Below are 24,362 nucleotides of genomic sequence, written 5' to 3'. Positions count from 1 at the left end.
CTCTTATCAAAAACACACCAAATTGTGATTAAATGGGTACACATAGAGTGCCAGAACGAATGGACGATTTTGTCATTACCTTGTTCATTATGTGTGTATAATAAGGAAAATTGTGTAAAATTTGCCCAGCAGAAATAGAAAGACGAATGACAGCTACCCAAGACTCATCATGCTTTCTAGCTGACAGATGGGAACATGATTACCCACTTTGTTAAATGGTAGAAGAAATTGGCTCTATTTGTTCATGATTGTTTGGATTATCGTGGCAGAATTACGATTTCTCTGCCATTATTCACATACATTGTAGATCTACATTGCCCTTGGACTTAACAATTTACAGGTGGTATATTTGAAAACAAACTTGGTCAAACAGTATGTATTATCCTGTTCCCGATAGACTCTGAGAAATTGTAAAAAGTGGCAGGTGTTATCATCATCATTATATTTTTATCATCATTATCATCATCATTAACAGATTCTCTAATTGCTTCTACTTGTTCAGATCTAAGATGGGGCATTTTGAAAAAAAATTGATAATTCCTTCCCGAATTGATTTTTTTAATCCACAGATATACAAAATGTATTTCCAACGTTTTCCTCCGAAAATTTTACTTATGTACCCTTTGATCAATTGTGAATGGAATAGTCATGAATGCATGAAGCCTTTTGATATGTCAGTTGCATATGCTGGTCTGCACGTAGCCCCATCCTGTAATGTTTCCCATATTGCACGTAGCTTTCAACTTTCATGTCCAGACAGTCCCAAAGGCCATTGTGCTCTGTGTGTCATCCTTAGAAATGTGAAAATATTTTGTCACCATGTCTACTAAGGTGCATGAAGTACAGGACTGGTACATGCGAATGTTTGGTTAATGTGTCAACTTTAAGATTAAATTTGTCAATTTTGTTCTGGTTTGATGAAAATTTAGTTAACGGTTATTTTGAAAAAAAAAGGACATTCATTAAAGATTTCTGTGATGCCCTGTCAAATAATCCAACATTAATCATAGCAAGAAAGAAGCCTAACCCTGTCTAAATTACCTGATTTTGCAGTATGGTATTTTTGCCAGGTAAACACCAAGAAAAACCATGGAAAAATATCCATAACAATGTTTGAAGAGTTTTTATCTGTTCTTTGTTCTGGTCGTGAATACATCATCATCAAAAGACATCAAGCAATCAGAGCGACTGGTTTTTCTTTCTTCTTTTTTGAAGTAAAGGAGAACCCAGATGAAGAACATTACCCAAATTGTGGAAATTATTCCATGTAATGGCCAAAGTCATGTTATGCACATTATGTCACAGATGACTGCCATTTGGCTTTATTGTATATTTATTGGAACTAGAATTATGGACATACCGGTAGTATGAAACCTGGCTGCAGCCATATGTCCAGTATAACTGATATCCTCAATAGAAAAATGGAAAGGGAAAGCATTCGTAAACTGTCTTGGAATGGCCTTATCACTTTGTTTGGGAGTACACATAGATTTCCTATATCACCAAGCCCAAATAAAGCTGTGTCCTAGATTATTAGGATGTTTTCATGCTCTTGGATGCTCTGTAGCCTGATTGACAACAACAATATGCAGTACCTAATTTCTGCTGGTATAGCCTTAGCCATGGCTGAGCGATAAAGGCTGCCTGTTAACTCTAGTTTGTCTCTGGCTGAATTTGTTGGCAGGTTATTGACCTAACTTGCCTGTCCCAGTATCTAGACTAATAGGCCGAGCAGTCAGTATGTTTGATGTTAATTTGTTGTGTACCTTGTTCCCTGATGGGTGGAGGTAGCAGGATTTGGTGTTCTCCTTGTGAGGTATGTGGAAAGGAAGGGCTAGAGGCCATAATCTGCTGGGTGAGCTGGTATATCCAGCGGCTCAATCAGTGGGGCATTGACCCCACCCATTCTCGTCCCAGCATCTAGCATTTTGTCATAGGACAAATTCCTTGTGTAAGACGTGTGATAAACCAGCAAACAGATCCTTTTACTGTTACTTGAGGCTACCGAAGAAAGGAAGGTGTTTAAAATCCAACATAGGGAATGGAAATTTGTTACAATGTCATGTAATTTTGCACGCTGGAAGCCAAGCAGGCTATGATTAAAGATTTGAAATTCATGTTTCTTGTAATCTCCCATCGTATTACAGGTTAATGAGACAATACTTTTAGATCTAACTCTAAGTGAATCATAATTTATAGGCAGATAACAGGTTTCTTCAGCTGGAGAAGATTACAGTAAGGAAGGGACAGTAGATTCTAGCTCATGTGTTTCCAGAAAAATTTTGTCTTGATCTGTTACATATTAAGGTTAGTAACGGGAGGGGGCCATACTTCGACAGGGGTCCAAATTTCCTCAGGTTTTAAAAATCATTGTTGCAGAGAAATGCATAGATGCCTGCACAAGAGAAGTACAACTAGCTGTAGACTAAAACTTGTTGTAAATAACTACAAAGACGGGGTATGTGTCGAAGTTAGCAAGTCCCACAGATAACGATTGACGCCTTCCGTACAAGTTGACGAGCGAACGTATCGAGACCATGGCCCGGGAAACTCTTGAATAATTCTTCGCAAAATACGACATGTGAAAAAAATACCACCACACATAGAAATGATGTTTATTAGCCTTCCGAAAAATAATACGTGTCTTGCCTTTAACTGGGTTGGATAAACGGAGCTAAAATGATGCCACAATGTTCACCGCTGTCGGGGTCCCGCCATTTTACTATCACGCACGAAGGCGGGCGAGCGATGCTCAACACAATGAACTTAGTCAACCCGTCTATAGAGCGACAAACATTCAAGAAAAATCGATCCCTACCGACTAAAAAATCTTGTAGCCATTGCTGCTGCCAAAAGACAGGATGAAAAGGCAATCAAGGAAGCCAAAAAGCGAAAATGCCATCACAGTCCAACATAAACAATGCGTTGCCGTTTTGCGGCAAGTTGGTCTTACCGTGAGAGGTTAACAATTGAACACCCCGTATTTGAATAAGTCGCGTAATACAAAATATGACCAATATTTGGTACAAAAAAATAATAATGAAAACTTTTAATGCTATTCTATTTGTATAACTATAAGATGTTTAAAAATGCACGGCGATGGTCTGGTTTTTACTATGTCGGTGTTTGGACCCCTTTTTTGTGTTGAAACGTTCTGCTAGGACGCAAGCCGAAAACTTGCCATAAGTTTCGTGTGCTGTCAAAGTACAGTGCGGAACAGTACCGTTAAATAAAATATATATCTGTACAGCTTCAATCACAGTTATATGGATGTATACAAGATCTTAACTTGTTTTTGATGAGTTCACTGTAAAATGTACAATGACAAAAGCCATGTGTATCCACCTAGAACTGCTGTCGAAGTATGGCCCCCTCCCGTTATATACTGTAATTCATTATCAGAGTCTTAAGACAATATGCTCTTGAGGTGTAAGTCAAATTATGTTTTCCTATAGTTAGGAATTATCTTCTCAAAGGCCATTTGTGTGTTACATAAAGGGCATGATGGTTGATTAACGATTGTTTTTTTCTCTTGTAGGAATGTCCTCACAAGGAGTGTACCATCTTGGTTCTCATCACTCCAGTGCCTTCAGCAGTTGTAAGAAGCTACGAGTCGACCGTCCTGACCATGGGATCCCCATTAGCACAGCTACCATCACGGCGTCGATAGCCCCCCTCCAGACCCTCAATGCCAATTTGCGGAACGCAAATGTGGCGGCCGTCAGCGCTAACAATGCCAGCACGCTCCATGCCAACCAGAACTTTGTGCGAGCCTCCACTATCAAGCTTCTGGACACCTACCAGAAGTGTGGCCTCAAGCGGAAGAGCGAAGAGCTGGACAACGTAACTCACCTCGACACCTCACATCACAACGCCAGTGGCAATACGGTAACCACGACCACCACGAATTCCTCAAAGAATAGCTCCTCGAACAATGAGGGTGACTACAACCTGGTGCAACATGAAGTGATTTGTTCCCTGACCAATCGGTACGAAGTGCTGGAGTTCCTAGGACGCGGGACGTTCGGGCAGGTGGTAAAATGTTGGAAGCGGGGAACAAACGAGATTGTTGCGATCAAGATCCTGAAGAATCACCCGTCGTATGCGCGGCAGGGGCAGATCGAGGTTAGCATCCTGGCGAGATTGAGTGCGGAGAATGCCGACGAGTTCAACTTTGTGCGGGCGTACGAGTGCTTCCAGCACAAGAACCACACATGCCTGGTCTTCGAGATGCTGGAACAGAACCTGTACGACTTCCTCAAACAGAGCAAGTTCAGCCCGATGCCTCTCAAGTACATCCGTCCTGTTCTGCAGCAGGTTCTCACCGCCCTCCTCAAACTCAAGAGCCTCGGTCTCATCCACGCAGACCTGAAGCCCGAGAACATCATGTTGGTGGACCCCGTGCGGCAGCCGTACAGAGTCAAGGTCATTGACTTTGGTTCGGCCAGTCACGTTTCCAAGGCTGTGTGTTCCACATACCTGCAGTCCAGATATTACAGGTGAGACATTTCATTTCGCTTTTACAGAAGAGGTAGAAGATGTGATGTGTATTTTCAGCAATCAAATAACTCTGTTTGGAGATAGAAAGGCCCTAGCAGCCTCCAGGGTGCCATGGTGATGGGATGTAGTTTTGATGCAGGAAGCTGATGGCTTGTTTGCTTCTATCACCTGCGTCATCACACTCCTCTGGCACACATCATCCTCCCACAGCAGTGTGGGGGTGGGTGATAGAAGCAAACAGTCTGAATCTACCTACCAAAGACCATCATTTTTCAAGCTCAAAATTACCACTACCTCGCCCCTCATAGCATGGCTCCTGGTCTCTTCATGTGGGTTCTTCTGGGCTGCGATATGTATGTCTTTATTGATATGTCACAAAGTACATCATAACATGTGTTGATAACATTAATGAAAACAGAAAAAATTGGAAGGTATTATGTGAGATCTTATGGTCCTAAAATGACTATGATTTAGCAAGTATCAAAATGAAATATGAATGTTACAGGACACTAGGACTCATTGAAAGAAAGGAAACAAAAACATCCAAAGATGGGACCTGCCTGCAGTCTCTGCCCACCCTCCTAATCTTGTATTAATGGTTACTGAGTAGGAGCTGGTGGGGTGACTATCCTGGAAGTAGGCTGATATGATACAGGCAGCTTGGCCAGGTTACTATGTGACCTTGCTTTATATAGTCCCCGGTATGCCTGCTGCTTATTTTTAAACAGTGTTTCCAGGAAAAGGTCGACTCCTTAGTAGCAAGTTCATGGCAATGTCCTTGTTTAAACATTGTTTGCTCCACTCACAAAAACACCTCTGACATCTGTCTGCTTTTATAGTGCAGTTTTGAAGACATGTTTCTGCAATGACATTGTGCAAGATATAAATATAGAAGCCTGTTTGTTTAATATTAATATGAAGAATGCCACAGGAATGGAGGCTGTGAAGCTTCATACCTTCTTCTCAACCCCTAGTCATAAAAGCTTGTTGATTTCTTGCCATTGAAAAGTCCCCACGTACATGTATAGTCAAGCCATTATTGCTTCGCAGTTTGGGCCGATGGACTCTACCAACTTTAGGAGCTTAGCTGGGGATGTTTGTTTTGGGATCATTTCCTCTACCTATTCCTTGAACCCAGCTCACTAGCTTCTGCTCTGAAGCAGGGAACAACATTTGTGTTATCTACACTTGGCTACTGTAGGAAGTTCTGCTCTGGTTGTTGAAAAAAAAAGTTTATAATAGGCAGGGGAAAGATCGGCTTTTTTTGCATCACCTCAGTATTAGGAAGACTGCCAGAAAAGTCATTATTCTGCAAAATACCTCCAACTGAAAACAATAGATCTGTTAAAAAAACACATTTGACTATCATTATCAACTTTTCAATGAGACAAAATATTTGTGAAGTAAGTATCCAGTATCAATGGCATTATGAAACTGGTGTTTTTTTCTATGATTGATTCATAATTCATTCATATTTTAGACAAGCTTTACTACATACCACATATTTATGTCACATGCTTGTTTCTAAACATTATTGTTGGAATTTTGGACCAGTTTTCACAAAGATTCAGGGACTAGTTGCTGCAAGACTTCCCACTAAGATGCTAAAACATATAATACCTCAGACGTAAATAGGTCAATAGCTAACATGGGACTTGGGAGGATTGGTGTGTTTTCCTGACTGTAATAGTTCTGTAATCCCTAGGTCCTCTCTCTAGTAGATAATCAGGCCGTGGTGATTAGTTCTTCCCCTGTCATTAGTGTGGGCTCATCCGGGCAATTGAAGCATTTTCCCACCTTTGATTGAGACACTGTGAGTTTGTTTGGTCACAGTTTCCTTGGCATGGCTGGATATGTACGCATGATCATTTGCATTTGCACTTGTGGGACCAAAGATGTGCTTTCTGGCATTCGCTTCCCTTTTTGTAAGTTATCAGTGTATGTATAATGCTAATCCTGTAGAAGATAATGGTCATGGTGTAAAACTTGTCGGCATCCCCAATTAGCTTCCGCAGCATTCATAACCACGGTGATCAAATCAGGTTTAATTGTTCCAGGCCTGAAATGTGCCAGATGGTGTCTGAATACACATTGTTGAAGTGGGATATGGGAGGGGCCTGCAGGCAGGTGCAAACCTGGTCCTCTATTCAAAATGTGCCAAGCTAAGAGAGCCCTTTCAACACAAGCACTTCATTAAGCTCAGTGGCACTGTTCAGACACGTTGAATCAGAAGTGCATACAGACTACAGTACACTTTTGTAAGTGCAAGCTAACCCGTAAAGAATGCTGTTGCTGGAGAATTATTGCTGGTACTACTGTAAAGTGCAAAATTGGCACATATCCTGCATAGAGAGGCTTTAATCTTTTGCAGTTAGGACTAATTTGGTCCCTTGGTCCCCCAGATTTTTTTTTTAAATACGAGGGTAGGACAAAAATTAAGTAATTGACTCCTTTCCCTGAGTGGCCCTACTTTACAGTTGTTACATGAACATAACCAAGATCAAAAGCTAATAGCTGTTACAACTTGTTACTTTTGTGAGTGGAATGACAATACATGTACTATAGTCATACATGCAGTTGCCTCAAACAGGACTTTATTAGAGTAATACCGACTTGTTTGGAAAGTGCTTCAGAATCAAAGGCTTTCAGGATATATAGAGACTTGAACTGGCCTCCCTGCTTCAGTGTCAACTGTGGTGTGAAGAAAGTGATTTCCTGAGCTGCTACTAGAATAACCAGAGTCAGCCAGTCTCCAGTTAGCTCCACGGATTACCAACTAGCTGTGCATGCTGCGTACTTCCCATCTTCTCACAATGAAAATTTAATTTGTGTTCGACGAGGTGTGAATATGTGAATGAAAATTCATGTAGACACCATCCACACCCTGCTGCAGCCTGTATCACGTGATGTCAGGCCACAATCCTGGCACAGGCTCGCTATCTGACCTTCTGGTGGGTCTGGGAGGGAAGGATGATTGACAGTTTGACATACATCAGTTTTGCTTTAGACATTCCCACAGAAATGTAACTACTTCAGATGGTAGATCTATTGTAAAGAATTAGAAAAACCTTTTCCCATAGAATGACCTAGATAGCTTTAGCAGTATAAAATGGTATTAATTTCATTCTTCTGTCTCTTTGGAAATTTTCCTAGGATGAATATCATATAGCTTAGTAACTGCATTTTAGCACACAGACATACAATGTAAACAGATAAATGTTGGAGTTATGGGTTATGTGTGTCAGGGAGAATACAAACATGTAAGAAGATAGGAAGAGACATACACTATCTCTTGTTTAATGACAATTTAAGTATTTAGAGTTATATATAGAATGTATTTCAGTGCGCGTGTAACAGTTTGTTGCTCCGTTTCCTTTTTACAGAGCCCCCGAAATCATCCTGGGCCTGCCGTTCTGTGAGGCCATCGACATGTGGTCGCTCGGCTGTGTGATAGCGGAGCTGTTCCTGGGCTGGCCACTCTACCCGGGGTCATGTGAATATGATCAGGTGCCTCCAAAGTTTCTACTTGTGCAAATATCAATGATAACAAGAAGTTTTGTATGTAAATGATCTGTTTCATATCTCAGACTCTCCATCATCACCATGTGTAAAGTACTAGCCACTAGTAGCTGGACCCTGTTCACCAGTTGTGGAGGCCAAGGGTTCTCTCGATCTTAGAATCTTAGCACTTAACACACAACAATACAGCATGAAGAGGGCAGCAAGATTGATCCTTCTTTTCCTATGTAGATTCGGTACATCTCGCAGACTCAGGGCCTCCCACCAGAGCATATGTTGAACGCTGCAACGAAGACATCGCGATTTTTCATGCGCCAGGACACAGAAGTCAACTATCCATTGTGGAGACTAAAGGTTTGTCCCTATTTTATTGTTATCTAATAAGAATATAGTGAAAGCATTACTTAATTATGCATAGTAAACAGAAAGTACAAAGTTTCTCTCACTTCTAAGGCAACAAAGGAAAGATACCACAATTTCTGTAGTGCAGGATAATCGGGAGCTTCTGTGCATGACTGTCCCATAGTTCCACATGTTTTATTGCATTTCAGAAGTAGTAGAAATTAAAAAGGTTAAAAACTGCTTCAGGCGTCTAGTACCAGTGACATGTTTGTTGGGTTGGTCCTGACCTCTTTATGTTAGCATTTTGAAAATGAACATTGATTTATGCAGCTTGCAACCACCATTTTTCTTGGCTTAGTTGCAATATGAAATGAAATAGAATAGATATTCTTTGCAAACTTGAATGTCAAACCGGGGCAGTGGAAACATGAGCTTTTGGATCTACCTTGTCATGATGTATGACATGAGAGAACAAGGAGACCTCCAAGGTTACAGGGAGGCCATGGGATGATTAATGGGAGGGGGGCATTGACTTAGCTTCAAAGCCATACATTTAAATAGTAATGCTGCTGTCAGGAATGCTTGTCACCACTTCTGTGTGTTTCCTATCAAGATAATTGACTACTTGGCACATCAGTTAGCCATGTAATACCTACTGCATACTGTACAAGCATCAGTCATTGATGGCAGGTAAAGCCTCATGCCAATTGATATTGCTAGATATTTACCAACTGGTTAGCTTTGTTACTTTCAGGCATGAAACATTAAGCATCAATCATTGCATGGAATCCGTTGTATTCTACTTGATATTGGGAGATTTTTTAGGGGTTAGGTAGCATTTTGCTGAATACTCTTAAGTCATGAGTCAAAAATCAGTCATTCTACATTGGGTTCCTTGGGTGTTTCAGACTTATTTGTTTACCATCATGCTGCAGGTGCATACAGATGTGCTTAAACTTGTACAGACCTTTGAAAACAATGGAACATTTGGGGATATATGTGTTAAGGTTTGTAGAAAATGTTAAAGTAAATACAACAAGGCTCTGTGGATGCTTGACACTGGTACATCATCACGATACTTATGCATTTACTCTAAATGCTGAAATGACCTTTGCTGTAGCCAAGACAAACCAGCAGCAGGCATTTCCAAGAAGATATAATCATATACATGCATTAAATGTTTGAGTCATTTGGACTTAAGTTACTGACCCATCAAGTTCTGATGCACTGAAACCATCAACAACAGTAGCCATTGGTGCCCGCATATAGAGAATAAGGTAGAGGTTTTGTATGAAAGGTCAGATTGAATGTGTACTTCATTTTCAGATTGCACATTTACAGACAATAATATATAGGAATCTTATTCCACATCCACTTATACAGGCAAGAATATACAGCAATTTTGTTCCTGCTAGCATATCAGTGCATTACTTTTATGTAGATTGTAAGGAGAAGTCCCGCAGTGGCTCTATTTTAATTCCAAAGAAGTGATTGACGTCATTGAGTACCCGAGATGTCTATTAGCCACCCCATGAAGACCTCTCTGAGACACTGGATCCTGCCTGCGTGCAGTCACCAGGCTGTAATGCCACTCCAACATCTGCAAGAGACCCCTGCCATTCCTCGTGGGTCCCTCAGGAGTATTTTGCCACAGTATGAAGAGCGAACATGTTGTACTGTAATGGATTTAGAAAGGGCCCTTTACAAATCACCACTATATTTGGGCAGAAATCCCGTGCTTTTCGCTCTCCCCGTGGGCGCATGTACGTCATGGGTGTCCTCACCTTTAATGGAACCTGTTTTCGAGAGTTGAAAAGGGTTTGATGGGTTCCAGACTGAAGTGAAATAAGATTTTATAATGTAATGTAGAACTCTGAGTCAAAAGCTGTAGATCATAGTATCAAATGGCTTAGGACATTGTTTTACTGGGACATCATGGAACTAGTCTAGTTATTACAGTATGTCATGTTATTACATGATGCATGTGTGTGTCAGCAAAGATCAACCAGATACATCCAAAATTCCTTTTTATGTTGAGATTAAACAGAGATTATTATTCACCTACATGAAACATGCACAGATAATCTTATTATTCTTTATCATTGATCACAGCTAATCATGTGGTCTGTTGTGCAGAGTAGCTGCTAAATTGCTTATTACGAAGGCTATAAGTGAAAACTGATAAGATTATACACATGTAATGGGGAATTAGTATCTACTGTTATTACCAGTGCACGGCATTTACTGCTTTCATTTACAGACAAATGTCGCAGAATACAAATGTGGAAAGTGCACATCAGAGAGGTTGATACTGTACAAATGTATACATAAGCCAACAGTTCACCGTTTAGCAAACATAACCAAATACATGGATACTGAGATTGGCACCTTTTTTTTTAGATCTACCAAGTTGAACATAATGTCAAGTCCATGTACGATGTTCATGTTTGTCCTGACTTGCCACTACCAGCAGCAGCATGACCAACCCAGTGCTGGAAGGAAGGTGATAGCTATATGTATCATCTTAAGTGCTGTTTACAACCTAAGATTGACCTACTAGTAATATTTGCTATCTCTGCCTGCAGACCCCAGAGGAGCATGAGGCTGAGTACAGCATCAAGTCGAAGGAAGCGAGGAAGTACATCTTCAACTGCCTGGATGACATGGCACAGGTGGGCTATGGAATCCAAAAGAATGACTCTTCTAGACGTTCCAGAACTTGGCAGGTAATTGGAAGGAGGATGGGCTCCCTACTGTGGCATTTCTGCTGGCTTGTTATTATTGAGATGGCAATTTAATCTCACAATGAATTGTCACAGTTAATGGTCAAACCATTTTGATGTTTGTTGCAAGAATTTGTCACACACGCAGTAAATGCAAGTCAGAAATGCTGTAACGGTAAAGATATTACACAAGTTGCACTTGTACTGTAATGTTGCATACACAATCTGCCAATATCACAATTTGCCAAGAACTTACAGTCGAGAATTCCTCAAAATAAATGGTACACTGTCTTAGAAATGAACATTCTAGAAAGTTGTTCCTTGCAGCGTGTGATATGAACTTTAGTGGAACTCTAGTGAGAATGTCATTGTTCCAAGTCAGGCCTTCAGTCAGTGCTGGTTGATTATGCCTCGCCCTGTAGAATTACATTATGCTACTGCATTTGCCAGATGGTGATTAAGATGTCCAGCAGAAATGCAGACTGGAAATGAATTCTAAAAGGATACATGGCACTGAAAAATGCGCTCTTCTAATTGAAATTCGTCAAATTCTGGTGCTACGTGTATTTCGAAAACAAAGTACCTGAGGAAACACCATTTGTTAGTACCAGTAGAGTACATGTACGTGAAATCCTCTCATAACTAAAGGAATAGTGATAAAGCTTTGGCAAAGCCATCCATTTTTGAAGCATCAGAACAAGTTGTCAGTACCAAACAAAACACAGCACCTCTACTTGCACATAGCATTCTCTGCTTGTGATTTCTGCCCTTGCCAAGTAAGGAATACTACATGTGTATGTAGGAATGTAAAAGTACTCAGACACATGAAACATACAGTACACTGTGATGATATATTGTGAGTTTTAAACTTGAAAATATGGGGTTGTGGTGTGTGAACTTTTAGGTGACAGAGTTAAGCTTTGAATTTAACCTGCTGCATAAAATCTCAAGTTTCCATTATTTCTACTGTAATGCTAGTTAACCTTTATCCATATCCGCTTAATTTAAAAACGGATTGTTTAGGGATATCCAGTCTACAAATTACAATGTATTGAAATTGGCTAGATTTTCTATAATGCTACTTTAAGATACTGTCTATTACATCAGGATTTGATACAGGGAAGGCCATAGATTTATGCATATTTGAACTTGAAATCATCACATAAACTTGAATACTCTTGATGCTCAAGTACGTATGTTGTATCACTGAATTTGTACATTTGCTTGCAGGTGAATGTTCCAAGTGAATTAGAAGGAAGTGAGCTGCTAGCTGAGAAGGCAGACAGGTAAGGATGCTTTCATGTACAAAAGGTCCACCTATCACATTCTGACAGAACTGTATCTCTCCTAATCAAATTGCTTGCATGAAATTCAATTATCTGTAGAAAGATATGTCTTAATTAAAGATTATAAGTAATAAGTTGATATCAGATTTTCTCTTGTGTGCCTTAATAAGTTGAAGAGCAAATTAAAGATAAGTTAAGCACACTTGTAAAGCCTGCATTGCAATATGTTTGATTCTGATGCTTTTTTACAGACGAGAGTTTGTGGATTTACTGAAGAGAATGCTACAGATTGACCAAGACAAGCGCATCACACCAGGGGAGGCCCTCAACCACCCATTTGTGACCCTGGGGCATCTCGTGGATTATGCGCATTGTAATGTGTAAGTAGGGCTGGCTCTTACGCACTCTGTCCACTTACTACCAAATGTTGAACAAGATTTTTATGCAATCTAGGTATTCCTGATATACATGTAATTAACTAGTATTTAACTTGTATGAATCCATAAATTTTCATAGATTAAGAAAATCAATATTCACAACATAATGATGTATTAAGGAATGAAATGTAAATGATCAGGCATCAGTTTTTTCGTTGATCAGTTTATAATTTCTCCCTAGTGTGAAGGAGGCTGTAAGGAACTTGGAAGTATGTCGGCGCCCGTTCAACTTGAATCAAACACCTGCTCTGTTCTCCACTGCCCTGGATCCAACACCAACCAACAACCTCACTGTGACCTTCAACAACCAACTCAATGCAATGAGTCAGGTGAGACCATGACTCTGAACGCTTTTATTGTGCTTTCTTCCGTATACTTAGCAGCATTCTTGAGAAACATCTAAAGCTTTGTCTAGGCTCCCGATAAAGCTTTTCAATTTGGTCAGGTGGATTGTCCACAGTTTCCACATTTGTGAATTGGTGCAAAGCAATTCCTGACTCTTTCTAATATAAATACATTTGAAGCTGCCGATGCAACCTCAAGGGATATACAAGTGCCGCATCCCCATTGTTGGTTGTTAAGTTTAAACCTTTGACTGACTGCAGTTTAGACAGTTTTACCATAGCATGTTTGATAGAAGTTAAATTCAAAATATTTCATATTCTAATGTACTGGTGTATGATCCCAACTAGGCCCATGGAGCTCTAGCACCGCACGCGCCTCAGGTGACCCAGGCTGCACCCGACTTGTCGCTGCTGAACTACCAGCTGCAGCCGGGGCCGTGTTTCCCGTACCAGCCGCCACAGGTCCAACAGCGACTGGCACAGCAGGCGGCGCGCACCAACGGACAGTTTGCAGCGACAAGGACAGACCCATTCCAGCAGTCACTCTGTGTCAACTCCTTCATCGGAGTGCCCGGGTATCAAGGTAATCCAGCTTTGTTTTAGGCGTAACTTGACCTTGTCATGTGTTCGTAGTTAACATGAAATTCTCTTTTTCAGTAGGTTAGGCTTGGTTTGAGAGTCATTTTTCCATAGACAGGAATGATGATAGAATTACCCAATCGTATTGATGTAGAATTATAACAACACACAAAAACCTGACCCAGGCCTGTCTTGTGAATTATTGTAGGTCTGCAGTCATCACCCTCAAAGCATGTTGGGTACAACATGCGGGTGGATAACCCTGTTGCCATGGTAACACAAGCCCCACCCACCCAACTTCAGCTGCAGCCACAGTTACTGACACAGGTGAGGATGATGATTTGATTTTAAGAAACATAAAGTTATGGTTGAATCCAATTTCTTAATAATCTTTTCATGCTATTCAAAGGTTAAACACAAAGCGTTTACGTTTTTGGTCTGCACTTAAAACCTAAACCTGTTGTAGATGTCTCTTTTAAAAAGCCTCTTGTTTCCCCAGAACTCCACACTCCAGGCACGGCACACTCCTGTGATGGCTCAGCTCCAGCCAGGGCCACAAGTGGCCAATCAGCAACAGTTTGTGCCTGTCACGCTAGCAGCCGGCACCGCAGGCTCGGGCTGGTCCCAGACTGCCGCACGTGCCCAGAACGGAACCCTGTTGTTGAGAGTAAGTGCTAAGACACTGCATTTCATAAAAATCCATTCTTCCTGTCTTTTCCCCTGATCTTTTGGTCTTTCAATCAGACACCTGTAAGGCTGGAGACTTCTGTTGTCAGTTCAAATATTTGTGAGATAGTAATTTTGCTTAAAGTCAGTTCTTTCCTCATTGTGGAATTTTTGTCTGGAAGCATTAGCCTTATTGCAACAGTACCTGTCAAGGTTTTTCTTGCTCTGTTGTCATCAGCCTGCTCCCGCTCCCTCACAGACATGGCCGGCCAACAGGCAGGTGCTGATAGCGCCATGGCAACAGCTGCAGAGTGTCGCCACTCAGGCACCACCTGCCATGCAGCCTCAGCAGACGGTCATACAGGAAGCCATAGCAACCAATCAGCCTATCACAGACAACTGGAGGTAAGCAACAGTTCCCCCTTCTACCAATCATTGATTTAAGAGGAAATCCATAACCAACCGATGGCACTTTAGGATTTTTGATGTAGCTAGCCAATCAGAAAACCTGGGATAGAGTGAGCTAATTGGCCAATCACATATGACTTTCCCTGATGGAGAAATAAAGGCACAGGGTCACATAGTAGCCAAGCAGTTAAGCCACCAAGGGGCTAGAAATGTTGTCTTAGCTTTGCTCATTTTGTCATGTGGCTTCCCATAGGCTCTCTTTCCTCCATCAGACATCCTTTTACAGTTTTGAATGTGTCGTTCCTCAGACACTCCCTTGTGGCAGCACCAGTGCAGGAAGGTGGGCTGATCCCAGCAGAGCAGGGCGTGCTTATTGGAGACGGGAGACTGTATGACCATCTGGTGGATGTGAGCATCTCCCCATTTTTTATACAAGTTATTGCCACACAGACTTAATTGAAACTTTGAGATATATTAAAGTGTATCATCACAATAACTCCTCTACTTCTCATTGTAGCAACGTCAGTTGTCGGCGCATAGAAACCCTGCCAGCCAGTTCAATCCAGTGGTGACACAGTCTTTCCTGACCAACGTCCCCATGCCGCAGACCAGTAACGTCTGGAACCTTGGCATGCTACCGACCAATCAGGTGATGAACCACCAAAAGAGGCATGGGAGAAGTGGCCAGAACAGAAGGTACAATGTTGTCATCTTGTTGTGTTGTGCTAGCTACAAATTTATGTAAAGAAGAAGTTTATTTGCAAGTTCGTGCCCGAGGGCTAATTGCAAGTACATGGTATAAACATAGTGACAATGGACAGTCATGAACAATGTAAACGCTGCTGTTTTTTTTGCTTATGCTGTTTGGAATCGCTTTACCTTACTTTTCAGCGTTATGTAGTCACATCGACCAACTGTTAGTATTCATTGCAAGTTCAATAAGTGAACTTCTTTTGTTGTCATATCCAGACAAGCTGCGGCACAGAGTCAGCGGTCTTCCCCACCTGCCACGAAACATGGCAAGCACAGCCCACCCGTCACACAAGGGCTGAGCGCAACTGTTACCACGGCAACCTCCAATGCTCCCACCCTGCTGCGGGCGACATCGCCCATCAGATTCCGGGAAACACACACCAAGATGGAGGCTTCCTCGTCACCATACAACAAGCAGCGGCAGCCAATCGTGATCCCTGACAGTCCTAGTCCTGCACCAGATCGACCAATCAGCGTGATCACCATCAGCAGTGATAGCGAGGATGAGAGGAACAGCCCTCAGGGGTGAGCAGGATTTCTTCTTTTACGATGAGCATGTCAAATTTTTTTCTGATTCTGTATGTCTACTGTTGATGTGAAGTAAATATGAAAACTGTGTCTTGCACGTGGTTTCATTTTACAGAAGTAGAAATCTGCTGTGGCATTTTAAGGTCAGAGGGGAAAATGTTGCAAGTTAGTAGTGCAGTGGTCTTCTTTGCATTGATTATTTTTTTAAGCCTTGCCCTTCACCTGTCTTTCCCCAGGTGTAAGGACAGAAAGTGTGAGGCCTGCAGTAACAGTGGGTGTAACAGCATGACCCAGTCCTGCTCGCTGAGTGGCTCCAGTGTCCTAAGCGCCAGTCCTGACGGCTCCAGCTCCAGTAGTCTCAGTGTCAGCCCTGTCAAGGATGACCACACCACTGACAGGTCAGGGATTTTTTTATATTTTGGTATAGAATATAGGGTTTCTTCTTAGCCTTCATTTTAGTGTCACATTTCTTGTAATTTGGTATAAGGATTGCTGGTTCCTGATTTAGTTTCAGTATGAATTGTCATGTTTTGGTAACTGCTATTACTGCTACAGCCAATGTGATTGTGACTCCTTTACATCCTATTTTACTGAGGCGCCATTTTTGTAGTCTGATGACTTGTAATACATTTTTGTACAGGCGGAGGGACCAAGTTATCAGCTGTGTGACAGTCCCAGATTCTCCAGACTCAGATTCGAGTCGGAACATGAGCCCAGAGAACCTTGGGGCGAGTCACATCAGCCAGATGAGCGTGGACTTGGCAGCCAACCTGCGGCGGCACAGCAGCACGCACACCATCGTGGTAACCCCCAACAACAGCAGGCCCGTCAGCCAGAACCTGGGCTTCGGGAGTTTGGAAGACTTGAACAGAAACCGGCTTGCAGAAGATGCTGCGTCAAAGTCTCACTCTCCAAACATGGCATCACCACTCGAGGTGGAGCCGCCAATCAGAGGTAACTCTTCTGCGAGGAAAAATCTGGAACCACTTCTCAGCCAAGGCGTGATGGGCAAACATAACAGTATGCAGGGTGTGAAGCCGAAGACAGAAGCATCAGCCCATGCAGCGGAGTATGGGATGCAAGAAGAGATGGATTCCAAGGAGACTTTGAGAGAGGTGAAGGTGGTGGGAAGGGCAGATACCATGGCAAACAACAGGCCAGGTAGATCTTTGAAGAATGCAATGGTGCATCCTCAACCACAAGGTATGCCCTAATTTTTTTTTTTTTAGTTTGCGTGTTTGGATATTTCATTTAGATCTATCATGCTTTATCTGAGCTTTGGTATTCTAACAAAATTTCATCTTAGCAACGGGGAAAGTATAATCTGTGGAAACTACCTACCGTATATTCTCGATTAAAGTACGCTCCCCAATTAAAGTACGCACCCCCGATTTGGGCAAAGTGCCAGACAAATTTGCCCCGCTGAAACGTAAATAGAGGAAACCTAAATAAAGTACGCACCCCTTCTCCACCAGTCTTGAACACATTTTGAACCGGACAAATTCAAAATTCATGGTGTTTTTTCTGTTTTCCCAGGGTAATTTTGCCTTCTAAAATGCTATTTTTTGGCCGCCGGTAACGTAATTTGTCTCCACAAACTTATGAATCGGAAAATACATATTTCTCAGAATTCGAGCTGTTCGGCGGAGGTATAATGCATTCAGAAGAAAACATGAAAACATTTTGTATAGTCATCTATCCTTCCCAGGACTGTAGTAAAACCTTGATCTCCTTCACAGAAAACGATGTTTTTGCTTTCCGACGTCTTTTGAGAAGAAATTTCGTGGCAAATTACTCTCCTGCCGTGCGTGTTTATATGAGTGGAATATTTCACTAGTAGCATGGGCTACCAGGTTATTAAAAAAAATGACATGTGTTTTACGTTTTCAAAATCAGTAAGATTGGCAATTTAAGTATTTGGCATGTTTAATGCTTTGATTTTAGATCATAATTACAACAAATATTTGTACATTTTATCAAGTTTAATAAAGAAAACAATCACCCCTAAGAAAGTTTCTACCCGTACTTTAGTAGACTCTCCCAATGAGTCACATGACCTGGCCATCGCCATCTTGATTGAATTCACGCGCGGAGCCGTCATGCCAAACTAACTTTCTTGCCTGTTATCATCCACAATTGATGCCTCCACGGGCTTAAAAATTACATGGTCATTGCAGGCAGGGATTTTTCCATGTGCTGTCGTAATATGAGCTGTTTGCTGCCGCATGAAAACAGCCGGTTGTCTCAGGGAAAATGCACTGTTTGGGTGCCGATTCCAACCTTCACGTGCCGTGTTCCAGTGGCGATTCTCGATGATTTCAGGTCCTTTTCTTATTTTGTCTGGAGAAAACCTCAAATAAAGTACGCACCCCGACTTTAGCAACCACCTGTGACACATTTTCTATCCTGAAAAGTTTTAAAAGTGCGTACTTTAATCGAGAATATACGGTATGCCACAGAGTAACAAAGTAAACATGATACAGTTCTTAATTGTACACTGTATTACGTCATGTATGCTAAGTGAATATGTTTTTACCCACAGTACACCGTTCCCCTAAGAAAAACTTGATGGGAAACCACCCGACGCAGCCTCAGTTCCGCGGGAGGCCCAATGTTGTCAACGTTCTGCCACAGCAACAGCCGCTCAACCTCACACAGGTATGATACTCTCGCAATTTGCCTTTCCTAGCATTTACATTACTGTCTTGTAGGATGTTCCTATTCATAAAACTGTTTTGTGTTTTATGTTTACACACTTGTGCAGTTGTGGGAATGACTCAAACCTACAGTTTTCTCTCTGCCATTGGGGACTGATTTTCTGTTATGTTATTCTGTATCACCTTCAGCTATGTTTTTAACCCTGTTACCATTTTTTTCTCAGGTGTCTCCCATGCAGACCCAAGGACAGCCTGTTCTCCTGGCCACCCAGAACAATGCCCGACAACAGCCTTACCTGCCTCAGCAGGTGCCGTTTGCAGCGCAGGGCAGCCCAACCCACCGGCAGATCCTCACATCGCAGCTGCAGCCCTCACAAGCACACATTCCTATATTCCCCCAGCCCCTGGGGGTACGCTCCCCCGGGGCGGCGCTTCCCCCTCTGGCCCATCAGAGCCCGCGGCACTCTCTAGCTGCACACCTTCCTGTCAACCCCACCTTGCTGGCCTCCACGGGGCAGCACCTCGTCGGGCAGAGTCAGTTCCAAGCAATAAATCGTCCAACCTACATCGCCGTGACGACGGCCGGGCCCATGCTCTCCACCGCCTACAACCTCAGCCCTACCCGCTCACGGCAGTACCAGTACATCTACCAGCCATGACAGCCAGAGGGGTGTCTGCCTGTGGCAAGGGACATTTTCTTGGTTATGGTACCGGGTGGTTTGCCTGGTTGGTGCGCATGTGCATGCCTTGGCTTGTTCATTGTACGTTCATTTGTATTTGTCATGTTTTAACCTTTCAAGGAATGGTTTCAAGTGATGATATATGTGAGATGGTCACTATTGTAAAGGTGAAGGGTAAGGGATCAGAGGGGAAAGGTCATTCTGCAGAGGTCAGGAGAGCAGGAGGAAGGAAGGATATGATAATGATAATTTGGAACATAGCAAGGTGAATTACATTGCGAAAGGAAGTTACAACATATTGTGTAACAATGCTAGCAACCAGTACCTACCCGTGACACTTGGATATGAATTTTATGCAAAGTTGTATGTATTGGATGAAAAAACAATTTTCATGATTGCCTCCAAAGGTTCCTTGTACAGAGTTGTTTGCTTTGAAGACTAGACTGCTGAGGCACGATCAAGATGTATAAAGAATGTGTAAGTGTTGTTTGAAGTAGATACGGGACTAACTCGAAGACCAGAAGCCATTAACTTTTGTATGTATAATAGCACAAAGAAAAATTGGATAATTGTGCTTGATTGCCAAACCACAGTATTATAGGACTGTAGATGTTTATTAATAGAGGAACTTTAACCAAGTATGCAGGCTTTTATGCAAAGAGAAAGATTTGAATGTCCATCGGAGTTTTAAGTGTGTGATTTTTATGGAATGGTATTGATGAAATTTTAACAATGTAATGGATCTGTATTTACCTTGTGTACACTTCAAATAACTATAAGAGCACCAATCTCATCACCTCTGAAAGTGGTACTCTTCACTTTGGAAGTGCATTGGGATTGGATCATTCTCATTTTGGGGGGTAATGGATGGGGTGTGGTCATGAATTCACTATCCCCTCTGTTCCCACCCCCACAGCATTTTGAAGTGGACCATATTGTATTTTTAGGTGTGGAGAAGGGGTGGGAAGTGGCCACATTCCATGAAACCCACCCCTCCCTACTCAATGATGGTAGAATCTATGTAATGCCTAATAACTATCTGTCTGCTGGGATGTACCAACATGACATGACAGGGTGAGAAAGATCAGTGTTATGTTAGAGTCTTATTACACTAATCTTTGCTGGCTATAGTGTAGCATATATACTAGAATGTTGTGAGTGTTTTTTGGAAATTTTATGGATTTTTACTGACTTCTGAGGGGCCAGTGAGTATTGCATGGTATATCAATCACTAGGCTTCTTTTAATCTGGCTTTTATTCTATCGTATGATACAGATATTTATCTAAACAATGTGGAATTTGGTGGTCTTGTGAAATGTTAGTATACAGAGATGTAACATAGTAATAGGCTCATATATCGGTGCTGCTATAGCAAACTAGATATGTAGAATCGTCCTATGCCCCTGTTGCTGGGGTGGTATGTTCCAGGTATTCTGCAATACATAAATGTAGGCACATAACGGACCATACCACACTGCTATGTGGCACATAGATGGTAGAATAAGTTTGATTGTTTCACCATGTACATGTTTTGTGTTTCCAACTATTTGAAGTGCATATATTAGATGTTAATTATAGTTAGGTGTGCTCTATTTTATGGTGGTAATAATATTTATCCCTTACCACTACCAAGCATTTGTGTCAGTCAAGTGGAACACATGTTTTAATCCCTCATGTATTTGCACTTTGCACTTGAGTTTTTAACTGCACTCCCTTCACATAGGAATGGTTTGGTCTATGGTGCTTTAACCATAAGCTTAGGGGGCCAAACCAAGAATTGTACAAGGGGAGTCAGTATGCCACAAAAGCACAATTTACTGTATTCAGGTTTCATTGATGTCAAAATGAACATATGCACTGCTGATTTGTACCTTAGCATTTAATGCTCGTAACTTCAGGGGTATTGTATGATGTGCACACTGCCTTATATCTCTACATGTGTAATAATTAGGGTCAGGCCAAGGGTGAGGCTTAAAGATAAAGGTCAACTGGGATTGAAAGATATGTGTTTTGAATCATGGGCTGCAATGCCTTACATATGAAAAGAGTGATATGAATGAAATGCATGTGTTGTTTTTATTTGGAGACATTTTAGTTGGCAATGTACAAAAATTAATGACTTTATCCTACGTTTTAATATCATCCCAAGTGTTGAAAATTATTCTGAACCGTCTAGATGTCTCCACAGTACCATGTGCATAATAGAATCATTTAAAATTGTGCCAAACCTATTTGAGGAATGTTTAAAACTTGACAGTTCCTCTATCCTTTGCCACAGCCATTCCCAGTTGATGTAAGAAAGTTGTGTGAGGGCAGTTGGCCGATCCTTCTAAGCAATATACATGTATCTTTAGCAACAGAAGTTTTCAGGGAGTGACGTCTGTAGCTTTCTAATTGTGTAGGAGAGACAATGTACATCTGTGCTTGCCAACTTAACCGATGTGTAGATGGATTGAGATCTGTAGTCAAACTTAATGTTGCCTAGAAATTAGTGTAAGATTAAAGTAAACCGGGTTTATTTACCTGATATAGCATATTAAGCATCACAAGTATCAGCTCCATGGATTAACTTCATTTCCAGCTCTGGTTGATAGTGACAACCAACATGTCACATGTAGCTGGCTGTAACCTTCTCAGTAGTCTAACATACTAACGACAGTTGCCAAACTGCCCCATGTCAAAGTGTTTAGTTCTTAAAACAAAACTGTTATTTCAGTGTTCTCTGTCGGTTTTGAAGGAGATTATCTTGGCTAGACTCTACCTCGTAAATGTGAAGTCACATGTATGGAGATCTAAGTGTACCTGATGTAGCCCCCCTCCCACTTTGCTGCTTGCTGACTTGTAATAAACACAGGTATTCCTGTGGTGCTTGTGCTTGTGCCAGACTACACAAGCAGCTGCTATCTAAAGGATATGAACTGTATGCACACTAACTAACATTTGGTTTAGCTGTCAATCAAGGCTGGTGGGGGTGACCATGGACATTGTAACATATTACTGAAGTAGTATTAACTGTTGTATTGTTAGTACGTTTTCGCCAAAGACATGGAAGTGGTAATTGTGGTAGACTTTGGTATTGACAGTGTCCCAAATGTACAATTGATATTGTTGTGGTGTTACTATACATGGCAGCTTGTGATGCTTGGACATGTTGATTCCTCCAAAATGTGTGCTGTTTTGCGTGTGTCCAATTGGGAAGGATTCCATTGTTTACTTGTTAGGTGTTGTTTACTTACTGTGATTTATTAGCAAAACATCATTGCTAGTCGTACCAGAATAGCAAAGATACTGCAGAGCATTGTTGCTATTAATTACATGTATAGCGTATAGGCTAAGAAGTAAAGATGACCTAGACTACATATATGTATGAAGATAGACTATGGATTGAGTTTAAATGTAGTCCTTTAATCTTGGTGTTTCTCAGTGTATCTGAAGTGACAACTGAACAATGTTGCATCCATGTGACAACAACTAGCAATAGAGATCTGTAAAGAACCCGGTAACCAGCCGGGAATAGGTTAGTGGTAAAGGACTTGCTGCATTTTGCTATTAACAATTATGCACTTGTGGTATCTTTATACCCAGCCCTCAATGCCTTGTGAACAATGTCTTCTGTCAGCAGTATGGTTCATTCTGTACACCCCTCATCCAACTCCAGGTCACCAAAATCTCACTGGTTGGCCAGGAACAAGGCATAGAGAAAGCTATGTCTATGTTTCCTGACATACCCCATGTTCAAATGCACTTGCATAGTCCAATGACCAAATACAGCCAACCAGTACAACCACAACATGCCATTGTGGATAATTGGGGTGTCAGTGTGGATCATGGTATCTAACAGAGACATTGGTTGTGAATTTTCCCTGTAACAATGCGGTGATATAGCCTACCATTTGTACATGCGACTGTGTCTAACTCTGTACAATTATCTAATCGTGTGCAATACGAGTATTTTACCGTAGAAGAGACTTTGTGCGAGATGACGTGAACTATTTTACTCTGGCGGATTAATACGTTTTTGAAGGAAGTGCTGTAGAAATAGTGTACAGTTTGGTGATACGGGAAGATTATTAATAAAGCAATTCACATTGCATGATAACCTTTGTTGCCGTAGAGTTTTTGTATTGTTATTACTATTCCATATGATGGATGAAAGTCTGACTGATGTCAGGTGATTGTTGAATGATTTATTTTATTTTATTATCTAAGTTAGGGCAGGAGTATTTTTCTCAACAATGCCCTTTACAAACATTGTTTTCAAGGTAACGTTATTAAAGTAAACTGGATAAGAAGGTCAGAGAGCATCTTTGTCTCAAATTTAAACCTCCTGCTCTGTCCACACTAAATTTGACCATTGTCATGGAGGTCTTCATGTTTCAAACCTAAATCTGTATTTTAGACCTTTTTATTTGCCAAACTTTTCATTGAACTAACTGTTATCTACATCAAATGATAACGTTACAAATGTCTAAAATTATTAAGATAGATAATTTTTCTTTTTTATCAATCATGAGCAGGTAAAGAAAAGTAAGGATGCATACTATTTGTACTAAACGTGTATTTCAAACTAGGTTTTTAAAATTCTATATCCCGAGTGTGAAGTAATTATCCTTGTGGTGTTGTTTTCACGTCTGACGCCAGGAGGCACTTTTGACCTATTAAGTTGAACCAAGGACCTCATTGGTTGAACTTTTGGATTAGGATTTTTCTTGCTTCCAGTATTGTGCATAAAATAACACCCAAAAAAAATCACCAAAACGTTGTGATTTGATCACGTTATCCCATTGAAATATATAAAAGATTTGGTCTTATGGTATCGGGCCTGATATTTTAAAAACTAGCGCTTGGCCCATTCGGGTCAGTAGGCGGAGTGTTAACCAAATAAGGAAATACAGGCGGAGTCAATCAACATATTTTTAACCAAATAAGGTTATACAGGC

General features: G+C 41.3%; 1 protein-coding gene across 3 annotated transcripts in view; it reads left to right on the top strand.

Moving 5' to 3' along the window:
- The window catches only part of LOC118414029 (homeodomain-interacting protein kinase 2-like), a 28,281-nt gene extending 4,760 nt beyond the window's left edge, over positions 1 to 23,521 (top strand). Inside the window, exons 2-19 of one of the 3 annotated variants that reach the window (XM_035817767.1) lie at positions 3,539 to 4,499; positions 7,884 to 8,007; positions 8,251 to 8,373; positions 10,947 to 11,033; positions 12,315 to 12,370; positions 12,622 to 12,750; positions 12,989 to 13,136; positions 13,500 to 13,734; positions 13,939 to 14,057; positions 14,230 to 14,397; positions 14,635 to 14,801; positions 15,113 to 15,212; positions 15,322 to 15,500; positions 15,774 to 16,082; positions 16,322 to 16,483; positions 16,726 to 17,288; positions 18,628 to 18,743; positions 18,967 to 23,521. In XM_035817767.1, coding sequence (XP_035673660.1) covers positions 3,541 to 4,499; positions 7,884 to 8,007; positions 8,251 to 8,373; positions 10,947 to 11,033; positions 12,315 to 12,370; positions 12,622 to 12,750; positions 12,989 to 13,136; positions 13,500 to 13,734; positions 13,939 to 14,057; positions 14,230 to 14,397; positions 14,635 to 14,801; positions 15,113 to 15,212; positions 15,322 to 15,500; positions 15,774 to 16,082; positions 16,322 to 16,483; positions 16,726 to 17,288; positions 18,628 to 18,743; positions 18,967 to 19,401 — 4,179 coding nt within the window. In that variant the 5' untranslated portion in view covers positions 3,539 to 3,540 and the 3' untranslated portion in view covers positions 19,402 to 23,521. Of the gene's footprint in view, positions 1 to 3,538; positions 4,500 to 7,883; positions 8,008 to 8,250; positions 8,374 to 10,946; positions 11,088 to 12,314; positions 12,371 to 12,621; positions 12,751 to 12,988; positions 13,137 to 13,499; positions 13,735 to 13,938; positions 14,058 to 14,229; positions 14,398 to 14,634; positions 14,802 to 15,112; positions 15,213 to 15,321; positions 15,501 to 15,773; positions 16,083 to 16,321; positions 16,484 to 16,725; positions 17,289 to 18,627; positions 18,744 to 18,966 lie in introns of all 3 variants that reach the window. The other 2 variants (XM_035817766.1, XM_035817765.1) reach the window with 2 other exon arrangements.
- Positions 23,522 to 24,362: the final 841 nt, after the last annotated feature.

The sequence above is a fragment of the Branchiostoma floridae genome, chromosome 4 (assembly GCF_000003815.2).
Source record: "Branchiostoma floridae strain S238N-H82 chromosome 4, Bfl_VNyyK, whole genome shotgun sequence".
NCBI classification, from domain to species: domain Eukaryota; kingdom Metazoa; phylum Chordata; class Leptocardii; order Amphioxiformes; family Branchiostomatidae; genus Branchiostoma; species Branchiostoma floridae.
The sequence above is the reverse complement of the archived record's forward strand: the minus strand, read 5'-3'. Positions and strand labels throughout refer to the sequence as shown.